This window comes from Neovison vison, chromosome 1 (genome assembly GCF_020171115.1).
Source record: "Neovison vison isolate M4711 chromosome 1, ASM_NN_V1, whole genome shotgun sequence".
NCBI lineage: Eukaryota > Metazoa > Chordata > Mammalia > Carnivora > Mustelidae > Neogale > Neogale vison.
The window spans coordinates 288,276,600-288,295,312 of NC_058091.1; the positions used below are offsets into that span (position 1 = coordinate 288,276,600).

At 41.8% G+C, this 18,713-nt stretch overlaps 1 protein-coding gene across 1 annotated transcript in view; it reads right to left on the reverse strand.

The window, feature by feature from the left end:
- Positions 1-2,312: 2,312 nt before the first annotated feature.
- The window catches only part of SLC1A3 (solute carrier family 1 member 3), a 76,602-nt gene continuing 60,201 nt past the window's right edge, over positions 2,313-18,713 (reverse strand). The window contains exons 5-10 of the mRNA XM_044232602.1: positions 17,915-17,957; positions 14,352-14,644; positions 11,016-11,249; positions 10,224-10,418; positions 6,746-6,880; positions 2,313-4,523 (exon numbers count right to left, since the gene is read on the reverse strand). Coding sequence (XP_044088537.1) covers positions 4,319-4,523; positions 6,746-6,880; positions 10,224-10,418; positions 11,016-11,249; positions 14,352-14,644; positions 17,915-17,957 — 1,105 coding nt within the window. The 3' untranslated portion in view covers positions 2,313-4,318. The remainder of the gene's footprint in view (positions 4,524-6,745; positions 6,881-10,223; positions 10,419-11,015; positions 11,250-14,351; positions 14,645-17,914; positions 17,958-18,713) is intronic.

Genomic DNA, 18,713 nt, shown 5'->3' on the forward strand with positions numbered 1-18,713 from the left:
CTCCTTCTGCTCTGCAGACCTTGGAATTCCTTCTGTGTTTATCAAGCGAATTCTTTTCAAGAGGACGTTTAGGCCTTGCCCCCCAACCCCCGCCGCCCCGCAAAGAGCTCCGGGCTCCCCCTGCTGGCTGTCATGGGTATCGCCCCAACCAGCCCCAGCTTCCTTTCTTCGAGATTCCTCATCTCCCACTTTCCCTCTTAGAAGCTGCCCATCAGCTTCCTTCGCTCTTGCTGCCTTGCTCTTTTTCCATCGGCTTATTCATTCGGAGCCTGCTTTCGGCGTGGCACCTCCCAACTGTTCTGTCCCCCGGGAACAGGCCACACAGAGCAGGTCATTGTTGCCCCAGTTCGGGGACCACCCGGGTGAGAGCAGAGGCTGCGCGCCGCCGCGGAGGCCGGATGATTGACAGCAGCCTCGGTCAAGTGCCCAGCGGCAGCCGGAAAAGAGGGCCCCCTGCCCCCGCCCCGGCCCCTCCCCCACAGGATGCTCTTCCCTGGGCTCGCATGCAGAGGGAACGGAGCCCTTCCTCTAAGCTCCCTTCAGACCCGCGCAATTAACAGCGCTAAAATCTCTGTTTTCCGCATGGTGTGTATGAATAAAGACAACGAGAAAGGGTTTTATCTGGAGAGTGAAACTATTTAACTTGGGAAAGGGAATCCTGCTGGGGGTGAGACAGTGGTGCTGAAGGGATAAATACGAGAAAGGCAACAACACACAGACTCCCAACTTCTCCAAGTGTAGGATTTAAAAATTTCGTTAGAAATGTATTTACTCATCAGAAACATTTTTAAAAAGTTAGCCTGAAAAACGTTCAGTTGTTCCTTCCCCATCATCTTCTGCACCCCACCCACACGCACCTCAAAACAGGTCGTACATTCACACCTTGACAGAGCTGCTCTCTCCCTGAACCCTAAGGGCATCTCCACAGACCTCCCACAGGCAGATGACCAGCTTCCCAGGCTTGCACTGTGGAGGGGTTAGGCGTGGGGGGGGGCAAAATCCAGCTTCGGCCACAGAAGTGAGAAAAAGGCTGTTGACTGCTGGAAGAAGCACTTTCCGGCAGCGGGCTGATCTTTTGTGGCACTTTCCTGAATGCTTTTATGTCCAGAATGTTCTACAGGTTACAGATATGGGTCCCCTCAAGGTGGCCAGAGCTGGTTCGGTTCCCTCAGGCTGTGAGCAGTCTCCTTCCACTTCTGCAATCAACTATTTGAAGCTCACAGATGCCTTGAAAAAAGTTAGGATGTGCAGGTCAAACCGTGATTTGTAAATTTTTTGGTCGAATGATCCTTCAGACTACCCTGACATTTGTATTAACTTGCCTCTTCCTGGTTGTTTTCCCTTTGCATGTTTCTCTGGATAATATTTTTGGAGTCTGAAAAGTAAATGAGTCTAAAGATCAGTTTGGTGAGCATTAACTTCATTATGATATATGATATGAAATCTTTCTATCCAAGACTATCGCATATCTCTCCATTCACTGAGGTTTCTCACAGTCTTGGCAATAAATTTTTATATTATTTTCAGTTAAAAATAAAATGATTCAGAGAAATAGATGGAAATCAAAATGTCTACCCCGGAAAAAAGCAAATACACAAAACCTTCCCTACAATTTCAAGGGCTACGCAAACTCAACTAAAGTCTTTGCATGGATGACCTAAGGGTTTACAGACGCTACTTAAGAGTCTCTCCTCTGTTACCTATAGGAAGAGAGGGTCACAACTTCAGACACAACTTCAACGTGGGCATTCCATATTATGGTCTGCCAATTCTTTATTAAAAAGCTTGAGGGGAAAAAGTGGTAGTCCAAAAGTTGTTCTTTATGAACAGAAGGGTTTCACTAGGACAGGGACTGCTTCTGGTACATCCCTTGAGATCTCACTCCGCTCTTTTCACAAATGGCAGCATTAACCACATAGATACATCTACCTAATTTGAAGGCCAGACAGGAAATTACTTTTTTGGAAGAGCCAATGGTGGCATTACACTTTTCCAATCCCCACATGGAATGATTTAATTTATCTGAGAAATTTATGTGGACAAGTAAGTGCAGGCCTATACAGCAAAGTGCTTCCTTTACCAACTCTCCTTTCTGGCTCTGGTTCTAGGAGTTGGGCAGGGAGGGCCCTTGTCCTGTCTTATTTTCTTACGACTGGCTCCCTCAGCTGGTGCTTCCATGATGTTACCTAGTATCATCTAGAAAAACTGCATGGTAGCCTTTCCCAGCACTGTCCTGAGCTCACTACAATACTTCTGTGGAAGGAACATGGATTTTTCTTCAGGCAGAAGAATAACAACAACATACAAAATTATAATGTAAAACTAATTTTTTTCTTTATTGAAAATACATCTACAAAGTAATGCTTCTCAGTCCCCACTGGGTACACCCAGATGCGGAGCCTGTGATGGGCTGGCGAGAGGAACATCCTAGAGGACTTGCTTTCCGCAAGAAATGGTTAGTATAAAAAAAGATCACACTGTGTAACAGAATTAATTTGACATGATTAATGTTTTCCTCTACCGGTGTCACGAGATGACAACCACGGATATTAATTTTTGTAGTGTAGTTCCCAAAAAGAGCCTCGGCATTAAACGTTTACTCGACCACCGCCTAATGTTAACTTTTGTACACAGAGAACGCTCACGAGCTATACAAAAAAATCTCTCTAATTGGATGTCGGAGGGTGTCTAGGTTTTCAGTCTGTTAGCATGATTAAGTCCACTCTCTACCATTTTCGGTCAGAAACTCAAACACAGCTGGTATTGTCTGATAGCTCCTACTCCATGTCTTTGAACTCCTTAAGGGGCTAAAAAATCAATCTCCTCTAAACCTGGGAGCTGCCTCACCTGCAGCTGATGCCCGTTCTGTTTTTTTCTTAGAACGCATCGGCAGTGTCTTCATACTGATTCATCTTCTACCATTCCTCTCGGGGACACAAACAAAATAAAACCAAACCTCACTCCAGCTGAAGGTTTTGAATGATTTGATAAGTGGAATTCCAGCACAAAGAGATATCTTGTTTCTCTCATTCTAAGAACTTTTGATTATAGTCAAAAACCTTTTCAAATCAGAGACCACCCAGCGAGCTCACGGACCCTCTATTAGAGAGAGAGCTCATTCATTTGACTTCTTTAAAAAATATATGAGAAGTGACCTTCTCTGTTGATAGGCAGATTACCTTTGGGGTGATTTTGAACTGAAGAGAAAAAGTATTTCAGGTTGAAAAAAAAATGAACCTCTCTGTTTTAAATTCTTCCTTAAAGATGATCTAAAATCTCGGTGCTTTAAAATCCTCTCTATAATGTCAACCATGCTCCATTCTTTCTTACCTGGCTCTTTAGTGTTCTGTAGTAAGACCATGGGCAGCCTTGCTAGTTGCTAGTCTTACATTTTACTTTCTAAAAGTCTACAGTCAGTTGAGGAGTGGTAGGAGACGTCCCTCCCAGAGCAGTCCCTTCCGTTTGGGGAGAGTAGGAACGAAGGGACTTCTTCCCCTGTTGGGAAGAACTGAGCAGGGTTTCACGGATTAGTCCACTCCTGGAATGGCCTCCAGCCTGGTGACTTGCATAGCTGACCTTTTGGACACAGGACCTGGTAAACCGTACAGCCAACCCTCCCCTACTTAGAAAGGTTCGTTTCCAGTAAGTGTCCTTCCTGAAAGTCCCATGTTCCATGGAATGATACTTGCTACAGGATGTTCCAAGGGGGAATAGAGGGTAGGCTCTTCCATGACATCATAGGATGTTTGGGCTAAAAGAGACCATAAAGGCATCCAGGGAACTCACTCATTTTACAGATGAGAACACTGAGGCCTGGAGAAGAGATGTAACTTGCCCATGGCCACATGGAAATTTCACTTTATGTGACTCCTTACAGCTGTGCTAGCTGTGTATTCATACTGCCCTGATAGTAATAAAATCAGGACACAAATCAGAAGAGAAAGGGGGGAAAAAAAACCCCTTTCTATTCTTCTATTGATAACTGATTGTAGTTTATCAAGTTGTTTTGATACTAAAACTTAATTGTATTCTGAAGGGTTTTTAACTTTTGAAAGTTGATTTAAAAGCATGTTTTAGTCCACTATTTGTTTGACTCTTTAGCTTATAAAAAATCACATTTACAGTTTTGTGTGCCACATAAACTTTTAAGACCTGATCTGACTCGCAAGATCCTCCCTTGTTTTCCAGTCCTATCAGAGTATGCAGGAAAAGGGAGGTAAGGGGCTTCCTGGAGAGAATGAGTTGTAACAGATGGAAACATTTTACAATGGTTTGCAAACACCTGCTGCTCAAGAAAACATTTTTTTTGTGTGTTAGTCTACATCTTGGTTTCACTGTCAGTGGGTTTCTCAGTCTCGCTTTCCTGGGCAATCAGCTGATATGGTTTCTTCATTTCATTCTCCTCGATCACGGAATTACCCATTTCCATGTCTCGGTTCTTCAGTTCGTGTCGCGACAAGTGCTCCACAATGCCGGCTCCAAGGGAGTCTCCCAGCACGTTGGTGGTGGTGCGGAGGCGGTCCCTGGGGTAGAAAAAACGGGGCTCCTGTGAACATCACATGACTTCAGCTCATATTTTGAACTGGCTGCTAAATCTTTAGAGGCATCTTTTAAAATTCTGCTTGGTGTAATCCACCAACCGCGACCTTACATAACAGACACAGAATGTTTAAACAGTAGTTACTGAGTTATAAGGGCACATAGGTGACCAATGTTCATTTTACTTTTTTTTAAATTTATTTTTTCAGTGTTCCAAGATTGATTGTTTATGCACCACAGCCAGTGCTCCATGCAATACATGCCCCCTCCATAATACCCACCACCATGTCCTCCCAACCACCCACCCCCTTCCCCTCCAAAACCCTCAGTTTTTTTCTCAGAGTCCACAGTCTCTCATGCTTTGTCTCCCCCTCCACTTTACCCCAATTCATTTTTCCTTTCCTTCTCCCGATGTCCTCCATGTTATTCCTTACGCTCCACCAGTAAGTGAAACCATATGATCTCTGCTTGACTTATTTCACTCTGCATAATCTCCTCCAGTCCCGTCCATGTTGATACAAAAGTTGGGTATTCATCCTTTCTGATGGAGGCGTAATACTCCATTGTATATATGGACTACATCTTCCTTATCCATTCGATGACCAATGTTCAGTTACTATGTATAAATGTAATGTTAGAGTACCAACAGTACTCTAGGGCAAGAACCCTCCCTTACTCATTCTATTTAAAATTTCTCTTTGCCTCTCTTTCCTACAATTTACCTTCCTTTTTACCAGTCATTCTCAGAGTGTGATCCAGAGATCCCCAGGGCCCCGGAGGTCAAAACTATTTTCATAATAATGCCAAGATGGTTTTGGCCCTTTTCATTCTGATGAATACCTAGGTGGGGTTTTGCAAAGACCACAACACAGCACAAGAGATACCCCAACAAATTCAATGCAGAAGTAGTCTGCCAACTGTCTTGTATTAAGCCAGACACTAAGAAGATTTCCAAAAATGTAAAATGGTATCACTCTTTTCCCTCAATTTCTGGTTTGTAATGCTTTTTTTTCCTCCCTCAAAAATGTTATTCATGTCACGATGTAATGAATTGGTTATTGTAAACTTTAAATGAATTTAACATTTAAAGCATTTCTGTTTTCCTAATACGATAAATATTGATAGCTATAACCCACATAGATAAAAGCTTTTTGGGTCCTCGGTAATTTTTAAGTGTAAAGGGGTCCTGAGGATAAAAGCTTTGAGAACCACAGCTTTATCCTCTAACAGTCCTCATGGCAGTTAAGTGCCAACCGTGGGCTCAACCGTGGGCTGAAAGCCAGGCCTCGCGACCCGTAATCCTCAGGCATCATGGGGAGGTGGATGGCATTATCCTCTCCATGTTTCAGAAGAGGAAACTAGGATGGCTGAGAACCAGACCAGTGTTGCACAGGGGTGGGACGCAAACACAGATCCAAGTGACTGTGGCACTCATGCTCTCAACTGATTACCCTCCTCCTGCTTATCGTGCCCTGAACACACCCATTAGCTCTTCATAATCCTTCCCGTGAAGGCAACTTACAGTTGACCCCAGCACCTACTGTATCCTTCCAGGCGTTCATTTTGGGCAGACTGTGATAAAAATTTTTTGCAAGTGAAAGGGAATTTATGAGAGAAAAGATGTCAGCTAGAAGGGCACGGGGGACATGGAAGAGGGAGAGGCCCCCTGAGATTAGGGTCTGAGGGGATGGAGGGTACCTTCCTTGGGACCTTCCGCAGAGCCAAAGGTCTATTCTACTTAATGACTCTAGTGCTTTTCCCACTGCATGACCGCCCCCTGCCGGCTGGCTTCCGACGGGAACATCTGCGCTGCATCTCGCCATTGCAATGGGAAGCACAAGGAGGAGGGACCGAGCCTGCGTGTGAGGCCTGTCCCTGGGCTCTGGCCACCGCCGGGATGTGTTGTGCAATTCAGAAAATGCCTTTGCAGACAGCCAGTTTCCCAATCGCTGACTGGCTTTATGGAGTGAGAACTGTAGTTGCCACATGGGGTCCGGGGGGGCTGATAAGGGTGTGAGTGCGCTTGGCGTCTGGGACTGGTCTCTAGATAAGGGCAGGGCCCAGGGGGTGGCGACAAGTTACTCACAGGCCATGCTGCCCCTCTTGGTGGAGCCCTCCTGGCAGGTGGGCCAAGCTGCCTGGTACCCCAGAATAACGGAGGGGGTCCCTGTGACAGCCAGCCTGAAGGCAGGCCGAGCATACTCACAGGAACCAGTCCACGGCGATGATGAGCGTGATGTCATCGGTGGGCAGACCCACAGACGTCAGCACGATGACCATGGTGACCAGGCCCGCCTGAGGAATCCCAGCTGCCCCGATGCTGGCGGCTGTGGCTGTGATGCTGTTAAAAGAAGTTCCCAAACATAAGACATTTGTACGTGTCCCCCCGAACAGAGAGAATGCCCCGCAAACCACGCGCGGTGGCGGTGGCAGCGTCCGAGCTGCTGGGTTAGCAGAAAATATACTTTAGAAAAATTTAAAGGAGACGGTAAAAAAAGATCCACTGAGCTAACAATAATATTAACTAATATTTATCAAGGGCTTATTAGTGCTATCTGATATGCTAAGCATGGCTTACCTCATCTGATCCTCCCCACAACATTTAGGAAGTTGGTCTTAGTATTATACCCATTTTTAAAGGAAGACATTGGTGCTGAGAGACTTTTTCACATATAAAATATGAAAATATTTTATAAGGTCTAAAATACTGTATAGTTACAATCACGATTTGTTTTCTATAATTCCTCTATGCAACTAGAGGACTGTAAAGATACTGAACATGTATGACTAATGTGGTCAGAAAAAAAATCCAATTTATTGGGGTGCCTGGGTTGTTAAGTGGCTATCTATGGTTCAGGTCATGGTCTCAGGGTCTTGGCATCAAGCCCCGCATTGGACTCCTTGCTCGTGGGGAAGCCTGTGTCTCCCTCTCCCACACCCCCTGCTTGTGTTCCCTCTCTCACTGTCTCTTTCTCTCTCTGTCAAATAGATAAATAAAAAAACCATAAAAAATCAAATTTATTAATTCCAAAGCAAAATGATTTATGAATAAAGTTCTGTACCACTATAAATATTTTTTCAATTTATTTATTTTTAGAAAAACAGTATTCATTATTTTTTCACCACACCCAGTGCTGCATGCAATCCGTGCCCTCTATAATACCCACCACCTGGTACCCCAACCTCCTACTCCCCCAAATATTTTTTATGGAGGTAGTATAGACCTGATTTTAAGGCATACAACCTTGTCTAGAACTCCATTAAGGAACTATTTGAGATGGCTGATGTGAGAACATTTTATAAAGAGTAAAATATTACTTAGATATAAGGTGGAATTAATAAAAGCGAGTCTGTAGAAAAGACTGTTCTGGTTCTCTTATATCTTATATGGTTCCTCTTCTATGGTACTAGAATGTTTGGCTGGTCTATGATTGCCCAGAATAAAGACTGCATTTCCCAGCCTCCCTTGGAGCTCAGACTAAGTTTCTAGCCACTGAGATATGGGTGAAAGTGATCAAGTGTCTTGTGGGCTGTGCCCTCCTCTGTTGCCCACTGGCTAAGATTTGAAGGTGGTGATGAGCCATCTGGACCTTTTGGATGAAGGTAATACCACAGGGATGATGGAATCAAAGCCTGCGTCCCTTACACTGTGTAAGACACCTACTAGTCTTGAGAGTTTTGCGGAGTACAGCTCCTCCACAAGAGAAAGTCACTCTTATTATTACTATAATATTTTACTCTGTCACATACAACTGAGCCTTTTTTGGAACTCAGGACTTTTTCAACCAGTATGCCAAGATATGCCCAAGAATGGGTTATGGGGAGCTGAGATATTGCTCTCCCAGCCCCAGTGTAGCTAGACTGTGCTCAGGGGTCCCAGAAGCCTCGGGCCAGTCACATCTGGCTGTGACCAGTCTCTTTCTATCTTTCTTTTTTTTTTTTTTAATATCCTAACATATCCTACAGCTATTATTTTTCAATAGCTCAAATATATATATACAGAGTCTAACATAATTAACTTCTAGATGGACATATTATGTACACAAACAAGTTGGGGGAATTGGCAGATTAAAACTAGACTAAAGTGACATGAACACCAAACGCAAGCCATAAATCTGAATTTTACCTTGGTCTAAGGGAATAAGTTATAAAAGACATTTTTGGGGCAACTAGGGAAATCTGGATATAGGTTGGATATTCTGGAAGTATTTTAAAGAATCTTACTATTGTGGTTTTGTAAAAAATGATTCTTATTCTCAGGAGATGCATGCTGGACTATGTATATGTAAAATGTAATGAAAACAGAGTAAGAAAGAAGCAAAATGGTAAAATGCTAACAATTGTTGGATCTAGGTAGATGTTTGTTGTAATATTATTTTAACTTTCCTGTTTGTAAGATAATTTTTATAATACACACACACACACAGAGACATACATACATGAGATATGAACAAAAATCTGACTTATTTTGATATCCAAAATAAATTGCTAATAATTAAAAACACACACACACAGAAGAAAAGAGTCTGATCTGGTTTGTGAGGCTTAAAGTCTCCCTTACACTTACTTACTGGTCTGTTGTGTATAACTGACTTTCAGTAAGCAAAAAATGGGATTATAATCACATATACACATGTATATTCACGGGCTATCCTCAGAAGACTATAAAAGAAATTAGCAAGCAACAGTGGCTGCCTCATGAGAAGGAAACTAAAAAATTATGGGAGGGTATAGAAAGTAAAATTACCTTTCACTAGATACCTCAAATATAGTAGTTAAAAAAATAATCTATAGAAACAAAATTCTCAACCTGTTGTCAATGGGGTCTCTCATCTATTTTATACTGTCTAAAAATTAACCCAAGAGAAAATGTTAAACCAGTTTCTCAGTGTAATTTTTCAGTACTGGCAATAACAGCTAACATATTTTAATGCCTTTTAAAACTGAAGTATAATCTGACATTTTTAAGAAGGAATTACCCATACTATGTATTCTGTAGATTTTAAAGGAAAGTGCTAGCTGTTTTATTGATACGTTGATATTGATATTGAAATTGATTTTTTTTTTTTAGATTTTATTTTATTTATTTGAGAGAGAGACAGTGAGAGAGAGAATGAGCGAGGAGAAGGTCAGAGAGCGAAGCAGACTCCCCATGGAGCTGGGAGCCTGATGTGGGACTCGATCCCGGGACTCCAGGATCACGCCCTGAGCCGGAGGCAGTCGTCCAACCAACTGCGCCACCCAGGCGTCCCTGTATTGAAATTGATATTGATATATTGATAAATAAATTAATCCAGCGACATGCAGTATGTATGGCATGGTTCCATTAATTACTAAAAAGTGTTTGTGTCTAGGTGTAAGAAAAGGTCTTTATACCCCAAACATTAACAGAAGTGACTTGTAGAAAGATGGGGGTGGATGATGGTGGCAGGGAAGTTACATTTTTTTAACTTCTACATTTCTATATTATTAGAATTTCATTATTAATAAATGTGTACATCTGTAATTTTTTAAAAAAATGAATAAAATATCTAAATATAAAAAATAAATCTATTGCCACAAACCCCCAAGCTTTTGTTTATGTTTGATCCCCTTTCCAACCAGGTTCTTCATCCAATCCTTGATCACCACCTCAGCATTTAAAGTCATTCTTAAGAACATGTTGTATAGAACCTTCCTCATACCTGATTGTAATGATCTGTCCAAAGTTCAGCTCAAAGTTGTTAACTTGAGCAATGAAAATGGCAGCCAAAGCCTCATAGAGTGCGGTCCCATCCATGTTAATGGTGGCCCCCACTGGGAGCACGAATCTGGTGACACGTTTGTCCACGCCATTGTTCTCTTCTAAGCACTTAAAGGTGATGGGTAGGGTAGCAGAACTGAGTATGGAAAAAAAAAAAAAAAAAAAAAAGGCGTGTCAGCTGACCCTCCAGATCTGTTAGACCATGACTATGTGTTTGATATTTTGGACCTAGTTCCTTCCTCTCCTAAGTCCTAATTTAAAGGGAACTTAAGTCAGCACTTGTATAAATAGGGGAACAGGGCTAGAAGAGCATGGGTTGCCTCCTTGGGTTATTTGGCAGCTCTCTTGCTCCTGGGTTCTTCTGGGAAGAAGTGTGATTATTCCCCTCTCCCCACACCTGTGCTGAGTGACTCTGCCATCTTTTCCTCGGGCACAGGCCAACTGGAAGAGAGAGATGACAGTGGGCAGGAAAGGAATAGCTGATTTCCATCTGTCTCCCCAAAGGGTATACCGACCATCATTCCCTGCATCCCAACTAGGTCTGATGAGCACCTGCATGAAAATGCCAAATCGAATGTCTGGAAGTTTAAAACCCAGAACCGCTGCTCAGCTCTCCCCGCACCCCCCACCCCGCCCCCACCAGCCCCTCACTACCACTACCAGGATTCTGGATCAAAGTTAAGTCTGAGACGCTTTTTCGGACGGAAGTGAGCCACACAATGGACATCCATACCTGGAGGAGGTTCCGAGAGCTGTGATGAGGGCTTGCAGCAACCCTCCGATAAAAACCCAAGGGTTTTTCCGCGTTACCAAGAAGTAGAGGAGGGGCAAGACGATGACGGCGTGAATGAGCAGGCCGACGATGACGGTCACCGTGTACATGGCAAGCTGCCCCCCAATCACTCCCATGTCTTCCATCTCAACAATTTTCCCTGCAATCAGGAAGAGGATGCCCAGAGGGGCGTACCTATGTAGAAGCAACACACGCACGGTTGGAAGTCTGATTTCCAACGAGCTATTCCACAGAAACTACCAAGGGGCAAGAAAATATGACAGAGCTGATTGCCCAGACTTTTGTGCCCAGGATACTATTAGAACTTGCAGAAACTGTGAAGTTCTTTTTTTTTTTTTCTTTTAAAAATATAAATGGTGGGGCGCCTGGGTGGCTCAGTGGGTTCAAGCCTCTGCCTTCTGCTCAGGTCATGATCCCAGGGTCCTGGGATCAAGTCCCACATCACGCTCTCTGCTCAGCAGGGAGCCTGCTTCCTCCTCTCTCTCTGCCTACCTCTCTGCCTACTTGTGATCTCTGTCTGCAAATAAGTAAATAAAATCTTTAAAATATATATATATGTATATATATAAAATATATATTTATGTATATATATATACACATACATACATACATACATACACACACAAATGGTACATAAAAAGGCTTTCCTCTCACTCAGAATTTCTCTAGGTCACAATTTTTTTTCTCCTGAGGCTATGAAAAAGGGCCAGTACAGAGGTTTTTAAACTCACCCCTTTTTCTAGATCACTCCCCTTTCACCCCACCTGGATCACTTCTGTGGTCCTCGGATGCCACCCAACTCCTCCTGCCTTTTGTTCTCTTTCTAAGTACTCTGAAGAGCCAGAATCCACTGAACCAATATCCAGACTTTTGGGAGCATTTCCCACAGCAGAACCTGATTTCCAAGTTAAAGCAAGATGTGAACAATGCCATTTCAGTGTTTTAGATTTGCAGTCATCTCTCTTCATCAAAGTCTGTTCTTATTATTTTCCTCCCGCATTATACACCACTTACAATATTACTTAGTATTGGTCTTCAAATTAACTTTTTTTTAAAGATTTTTTTAAAAAAATTATTTATTTGTCAGAGAGAGAGAGAGCACAAGCAGGCAGAGTGCCAGGCAAAGGCAGAGGGAGAAGCAGGCTTCCCACTGAGCAAGAAGCCCGACGCGGGACCCCATCCCAGGACTCTGGGATCATGACCTGAGCCAAATGCAGCCGCTTAACCGACTGAGCCACCCAGGTGTCCCTTCAAATCAACTCTTAAATAAATTTATTCTAAGAATAAATTTTATGGTGCCTGGGTGGCTCAGTCGGTTAAGCATCTGCCTTTGGCTCAGGTCACCATTCCTGAGTCCTGGGATCAGATGGAGCCCGCATCTCAGCGGGGAGTCTGCCTCTCCCCATGCTCCTTCTCCATCACTCTCCCTCACTCATTTAAGAAATGAAAAAAAAAAAAAAGAATACATCTTATGTTTTATTGCAAACGGAAGAATAGTACCATTTGCCACAGATGAACGGCAATTGTATAATAAATTCAAAGCTACTAAAATTAATAATGCGCATGAACGTACTACCATGATCAGGTTATAGGTGTTCTAATTAAGTAATTATCACCCATAGGCTGCCACTGGCATTTGAGATCTTCCCCCCACACATTTTAAGAAAGAACAAGTGAGACACAAAATAACTTGTACGTCTAACAACCTTTGTCACATAAATGTCCCTCTGGCCCTCTTTCAGCTCCTTTGTCTGATGTGCGTGGTAAGACGCAACCAAACTCACGGTTACCAAACACAGAGGGGCCAATCACCCCTAAGGAGAAGAGTCTGCTGAGAACTGTGGAGGTCTTATTTCAAGTTGAAAATACAATGCTTCTTTTTAAAACTCCTTTCAAAACCCAGGCCAGGAAATTATAAGAGTACCTGTTTTCAGAAAAGTAATAACTCAATGTTGAATGTGCGGGTGAATGTACAGCTTGAAAAGCTACATGTGAGGTTCATTCAGCAGCCTTGAATGGGTTTCTTTCATAAAAGAGGTGAAAGGTGGAGGCATTTTAATAATATGAAGATAAATGTCCACTTTCAGCTCTGCCAGGATTTGAAAGGAGGGGCTCCACGATTTCAACCAAGGGCTCCTGTGGAGATCACATTCTGATCAGCCTTCATGCCCAAGTTCATATCCACCTCGTACAAGCTCCTGAGAAATGGATTTCTCTGGGCTTTCATGGCCATAAAGACAAAGGGTATTTTTAATCATGTTGGTGAGTGTTTTTCTTAGAAATGGATGCCTTCCTCCTTCCAGTGCCAAGAAGGAGTCTGGATTAGAAGTAAAGGATAAAGGGAAAGCAACCCCCACATGAGGCCTAAACCAAAGTGCTCTCTCCCACCTGGAAAGAATTTACTTTCCAAGGTCAATGTTCCTCCGCGGATTTAGTTGTTTCCTTTGTGTTCTACTCTCAACTTTTCTTGAAGATGTTTTGTTATGAACAGTGGACTGGCATTCTATAACCCTCCCCATGAGTCCCTTGGGCAGGCAGCTGGATTGCCATGACTTTACATTTCTTTCTTAGGGATAAAAACGGAGGAGAGGAGATCTCACTTTTTCTGATGGTCAAGGGTGTTCTATGTTTGCTTTGCCCTCTACTGTGAATGCTCTTCTCTTGGCACTTTGTGTGGCTACTTTCTCCTAGTTATTCAGATCTCAGCGAAAGTCACCTCCTCAGAGGCTAAAATCCAGGATAAATTTTGTGATTCCTCCCCAGACACTTTTTTTCACATCGCATAAAATAAAATCTGGTGTTTTATTTATTTTTTTTCACAGCATTTGTTACTAAAGCATTTGGTTGATTTGTTTATTTTTCTATATCCCTTAAAAGAATAGAAGTTCCGGGACATCCTTGTCTGTTTTCTTCATTTCTATGTCCAGAGTGTGTGGCATTGTATGCTTGGTATATAGTAGACACTCAATAAATATATATTGAAATATATAACTGAATACCAAATAGATAAAAAATGAAGGAATGAGGAATGGGATCCCACCAGCCAGAAAAGCAGTAGACACCTTTCAAAAACAAGGAAGCAAACTTATTAAGAGAGGTTTGCAGATGGGCTCCAAGGCAACTACAGGCCCCCAAAATTGTTGATTTTCATGTGCTTACCCAAGTGAGATTGTTGCCATTGGCCATCCCACCTGGTGGCACCTTCCTTGGTATGGAACCCATGCTGATGGCAATAAACATCTGTATATGGCATATACAGTAAGTGGAAATACGTACCACATTATCACCGCTACCAATCTCATGATGGCTTCATTAAGAGAATCAAAGAACTCTTTCAGGGCTTGACCCTGCTCTTTCATGTTGCCAATCACAAATCCAAAGCACATGGAGAAGACAACTAGTCCCAGAGCATTGACCCCATTCACAGACCCTGGGACTGGGACCAACTCCTCTGTGATCCTTGTAAGAGTCTCCATGGCCTCTGACACATTGTTTATCACGGCGCCAACGAGCGTTTCATTGGACTGAACAGGCACTTTAAAGCTTCTCTTCTCATAGCTGGTTTTAAACTTAAAAAAGAAAAGGCACAACAGGGATTAGAGGTGGTTTTTGTTTTCTTCTTTTTACTTGCCTGTTGTCCCAATTTTCTCTAATGACATACATTAACCTCGCATTCAGAGAATACTGTTACAGAAGGTAACTAGCTAGCATTTGTCTAATCTGTGACAAACCTCTACTACTTCTCCAGCACAGATACACACACACTCAAACACAAGACAAATCATAACAGGAAAGATATATCTGGCTGAAGAGTCTGAAATATACATGTGCTTTTGCTTTCTTCTGAAACCCTACCAAAATCGCTAAAAGTGGGCTTTTAAAAAACTGTAAATCTAAATATTCATATAGTCCCTTTACTATCTGTCATGCTATGGGATCATAGACAAATCAACCAGACATCATTTTGGTCTTTTTGACATCTGTGAAACAGAAATAACCACAGTGGTTGTACCTCACGGGGTTGTTGTGATCAAATTAAGCAGAATATATGAGAATGCATTGTAAATTTTAAAACCAGCTAATGTTGGCTAATGGTGCTCAGTAACAAAGCCCTTTGGGGATTAGACTTAGTGAGGTAGATTTCAGCTAATATTAAAAATCTAAAAATCCCCTATGCACCCCTATGTTTATAGCAGCATTATACAAGAGCCAAATTATGGAAGCAACCCAAGTGTCCATCAATAGATGAATGGTTAAAGAAGATGTAGATATATATATATACATACATACACACACATATATATGAATATATATATATATACATATCAACAAAGAAGATAAATATATACACAATGGGATAGTATTCAGCCATAAAAAGAATGAAATCTTGCCATTTGCAATGACATGGAAGGATCTAGAGAGTATAACGCTAAGCAAAATGAGTTGGTCAGAGGCAGACAGATACCTTGTGATTTCACTCATATGTGGAATTTAAGAAACAAAACAAAGGAAAAAAAAAGAGAGAGACAAACCAAGAAACAGATTCTTAACTATAGATAACAAATAGATGGTTATCAGAGGAGGGGGTTGGGGGGATAGGAGATGGGGACAATAGGTGATGGGAATTAGAGTACACTTATCATGATGAGCGCTGAATAATGTATAGAACTGTCAAATCAATATATGGTATACCCCAAACTAATATAATACTGTATGTTAACTATACTAGAATTAAAAAAGCCTTAGTGAAATTAAAAAAAATTAAAAAATCCTCAAACAATGATCTTCAAGGCATTTCTGATAATATCAATTCTTAAAAATAGATACTTGATTAATAGTTGAGTAGGACAACCCAGTTCTCAAGTTTATAAAGGAATTTCTCTTCTTATTCAAATTAGTCTTTTCCCAACAGCTTCTACATAGATGTCCCAGACAGAAGACTCAGAGTATTTGACTACGACCACATAAAAAAATTAAGCCCACCCATCTGTGGTTTTAATGAGAGTAGAATGCCTGGCCTTTATGTTGATGGTAGTAAAGGATCAGAGAGTAATTATGAATGGGTGTTGCCTGGATCTACATTCTAGGGGAAGAACGCTTAGTTGTACATGAAGTGTTGGGCCATTTTGCTACCAAGAGTGAAGGGGAGACTTTTGTGTCTAGTGGGAAACCACTACTCTCAAACAAGGGCATAACCAGCTGTTAATACTATGGACACATCTCTGACCAATCATTGATACTGCTGGTAATCCTAAGTAACAAGGAAACTGGCCCATTTAAGTCTCCTGTTCCAATCAATGTTCAAATCTCTACTTCACTGGGATGCTTCTGCATTTTATGGATTGTCTAGGATAGATTTCCAATCCTGATTAGCCTTTCAGATGGCTCCGACTCTTTCCCCTTAGACACAGTTTGTAGCCTACAGAAATTGCAACCTCATTTGCATTCTGGTCTAAGACAAATAGATTGGGAAGATACATTTGCTTCCCTTTGAAATCCTGGAAATGCAATCCAAAACCAAATATAATAAATCTGCTCGAGTCAGCACTTTTCCCAGTGCTACTAGAAATCAGCATTTTTGATGTTGCCCAGTACCAGCTGACTAACTAGAATAGTCAGCCCCATGGTGCTGGGGTGGGCTGGTTAGATTGAAAAGGGGTTATTATTTATGATTATTGCAGGTTTTGAATAAAGTTTGATTTTGACTTCTTAGACTTTCTTTTAAAAGAAAGGATTGTTTGAATTTTGCAGTGTGTGCATGCATTACCCATTAAAAATAGTCAGTAAGAATTTTAAAAAAAAGGAAGGGGAACCAAAGAATGGCTTGAATGTGTACAAGTTAGTCCTCCATTGGGTTGGAGTTTTATTTTGTTTGCTTTAGAGATCCTAAGCAGAAGGGTTAGGGAATTACAACTAGGGTGAAGTGACACCATCTGGAGAAATGTTCAGGAACTATTATTCAACCCAGAATGTCTAATTGTATTCCTTTTAATATTTTGGGTAACAAATTTTTTATTCAGGCGAAGTTAGAATAAACTTCACCCCCAAACAGTAAAATGTATTTGTATCCATAACACAGAGAGCCAAGCATTTTGTGTATCCGGGCTAAAAGGAGCTGGACTTCACAGAATGTAGGAGCAGAAAGAGGATAGAATTTGGAGTCAATGCAATGGATCTGAATTCTGGATCTACCATTTATAACTTGTGAGATCTTGTGACTATTAAATAATCCTTCTGAATTATCATAGATGAGTTGTCTCATCACTGAAAATGAAGACAATGATAGCCATCCCATTGTATTGGTGAGGACCAAATACAACACAGCAGGCATTTAAGACATGATGATGCCATTTCTGATATGACTCCTCCCACAGAATCCATAAGGCCCTTAGTAGACTTTCAAAAGCCAACCCACTGATTTTTTTAATTAAACCAGAAACTTGAATAATCTCCCTAATCTTTAAAGCTGAGTTGTAAATATGTCTTATACTGTTTGTTTGCTTGGTGGGCTTTTGTGTGTGGAATGTTGGGGGGTGGTGGGCAGAGAGAAGAAGGGAGTGTCCTGATTGGCCTTCTTAATAATTAACAGAGACTCAATGAGGTACTTGTATGCAAGACTTAGAGTATCTGGCAACTACTAAGCCTTCAAAACAAAGTAAGACCTCCCCATCCCCTGCAAATTCCTCAGAAAACCCTAGTGCTTTCCAGCTGGTTGGCAAAAAAGTGTTTCTTATTGCAGAGAAGTGGAAAAAGTAAAATAAAATAAACAAGAGGGTCCCGCTCTGTGTGGTATGCCAAGAGGAATTTCAAAAGTGAATTAGTGGCTATAGAGTGTTTACCTGTTTAAAGCAGGCTTCCACCAGATTTGGAGGGAACATATTCCTGCAAAGAAAATAATGGTCATTTGAAAAATTTCTCAAATAATAAGTTTGCTTCTTAAATATTTTTTCATTGTGTCTAAGTTAAAGACTGTATTAAACCAAGCAGCAAATGGATAAGAAGAAAGGTTTTGGTGAATTTTATGACTTGATGTGGGACATATGGTCATCCCTGTGTGGGGCCCACGTAGTTCATATTTTTCAGGGAAGTCTCAAATTCAACTCATCTGTCCTTTCATCAGACAATGGGATTTTTAAAATTTGGTCATTATATCATCAAATATTGCTCCTGGGAAGAACCAAAGTGAGCATGGAAACACCTTTGGTTACAAACACTCTGGTTAACTGAGTTCTTATTTAATAATACCCATTTTGATACTATGCCATGTGTCCATGGACCAACTGTTCTGAATCAAATGTCATGGTCAGACTGGAATTTTATCTTCCACAAAGTCCACCCAAAGGCCAGCTGGGGGATGGGCTCTTGATTCTGAATTGCTGGAACTTTTGAGGCTCTTTGGTGACCAATGGGGAGATGGCTCACAAAATTTAAACTTGTGGTCCATGTGGCAAGGTTTGGCACTTTCTCAGAACAGGTCTGGGTTCATGGTGGAGTTCAAGGGGCCACCATCTAGCTGGGGAGTCCCTAACCAGCTGGGTGAACTTGGCCAAGGCACTACACCCATGTAGTTCTCTGCTGATTCATCTGTTGAAGAGGATATTGGAATAAACTATCATTAGGGCCCCAAGGTTTAAGACT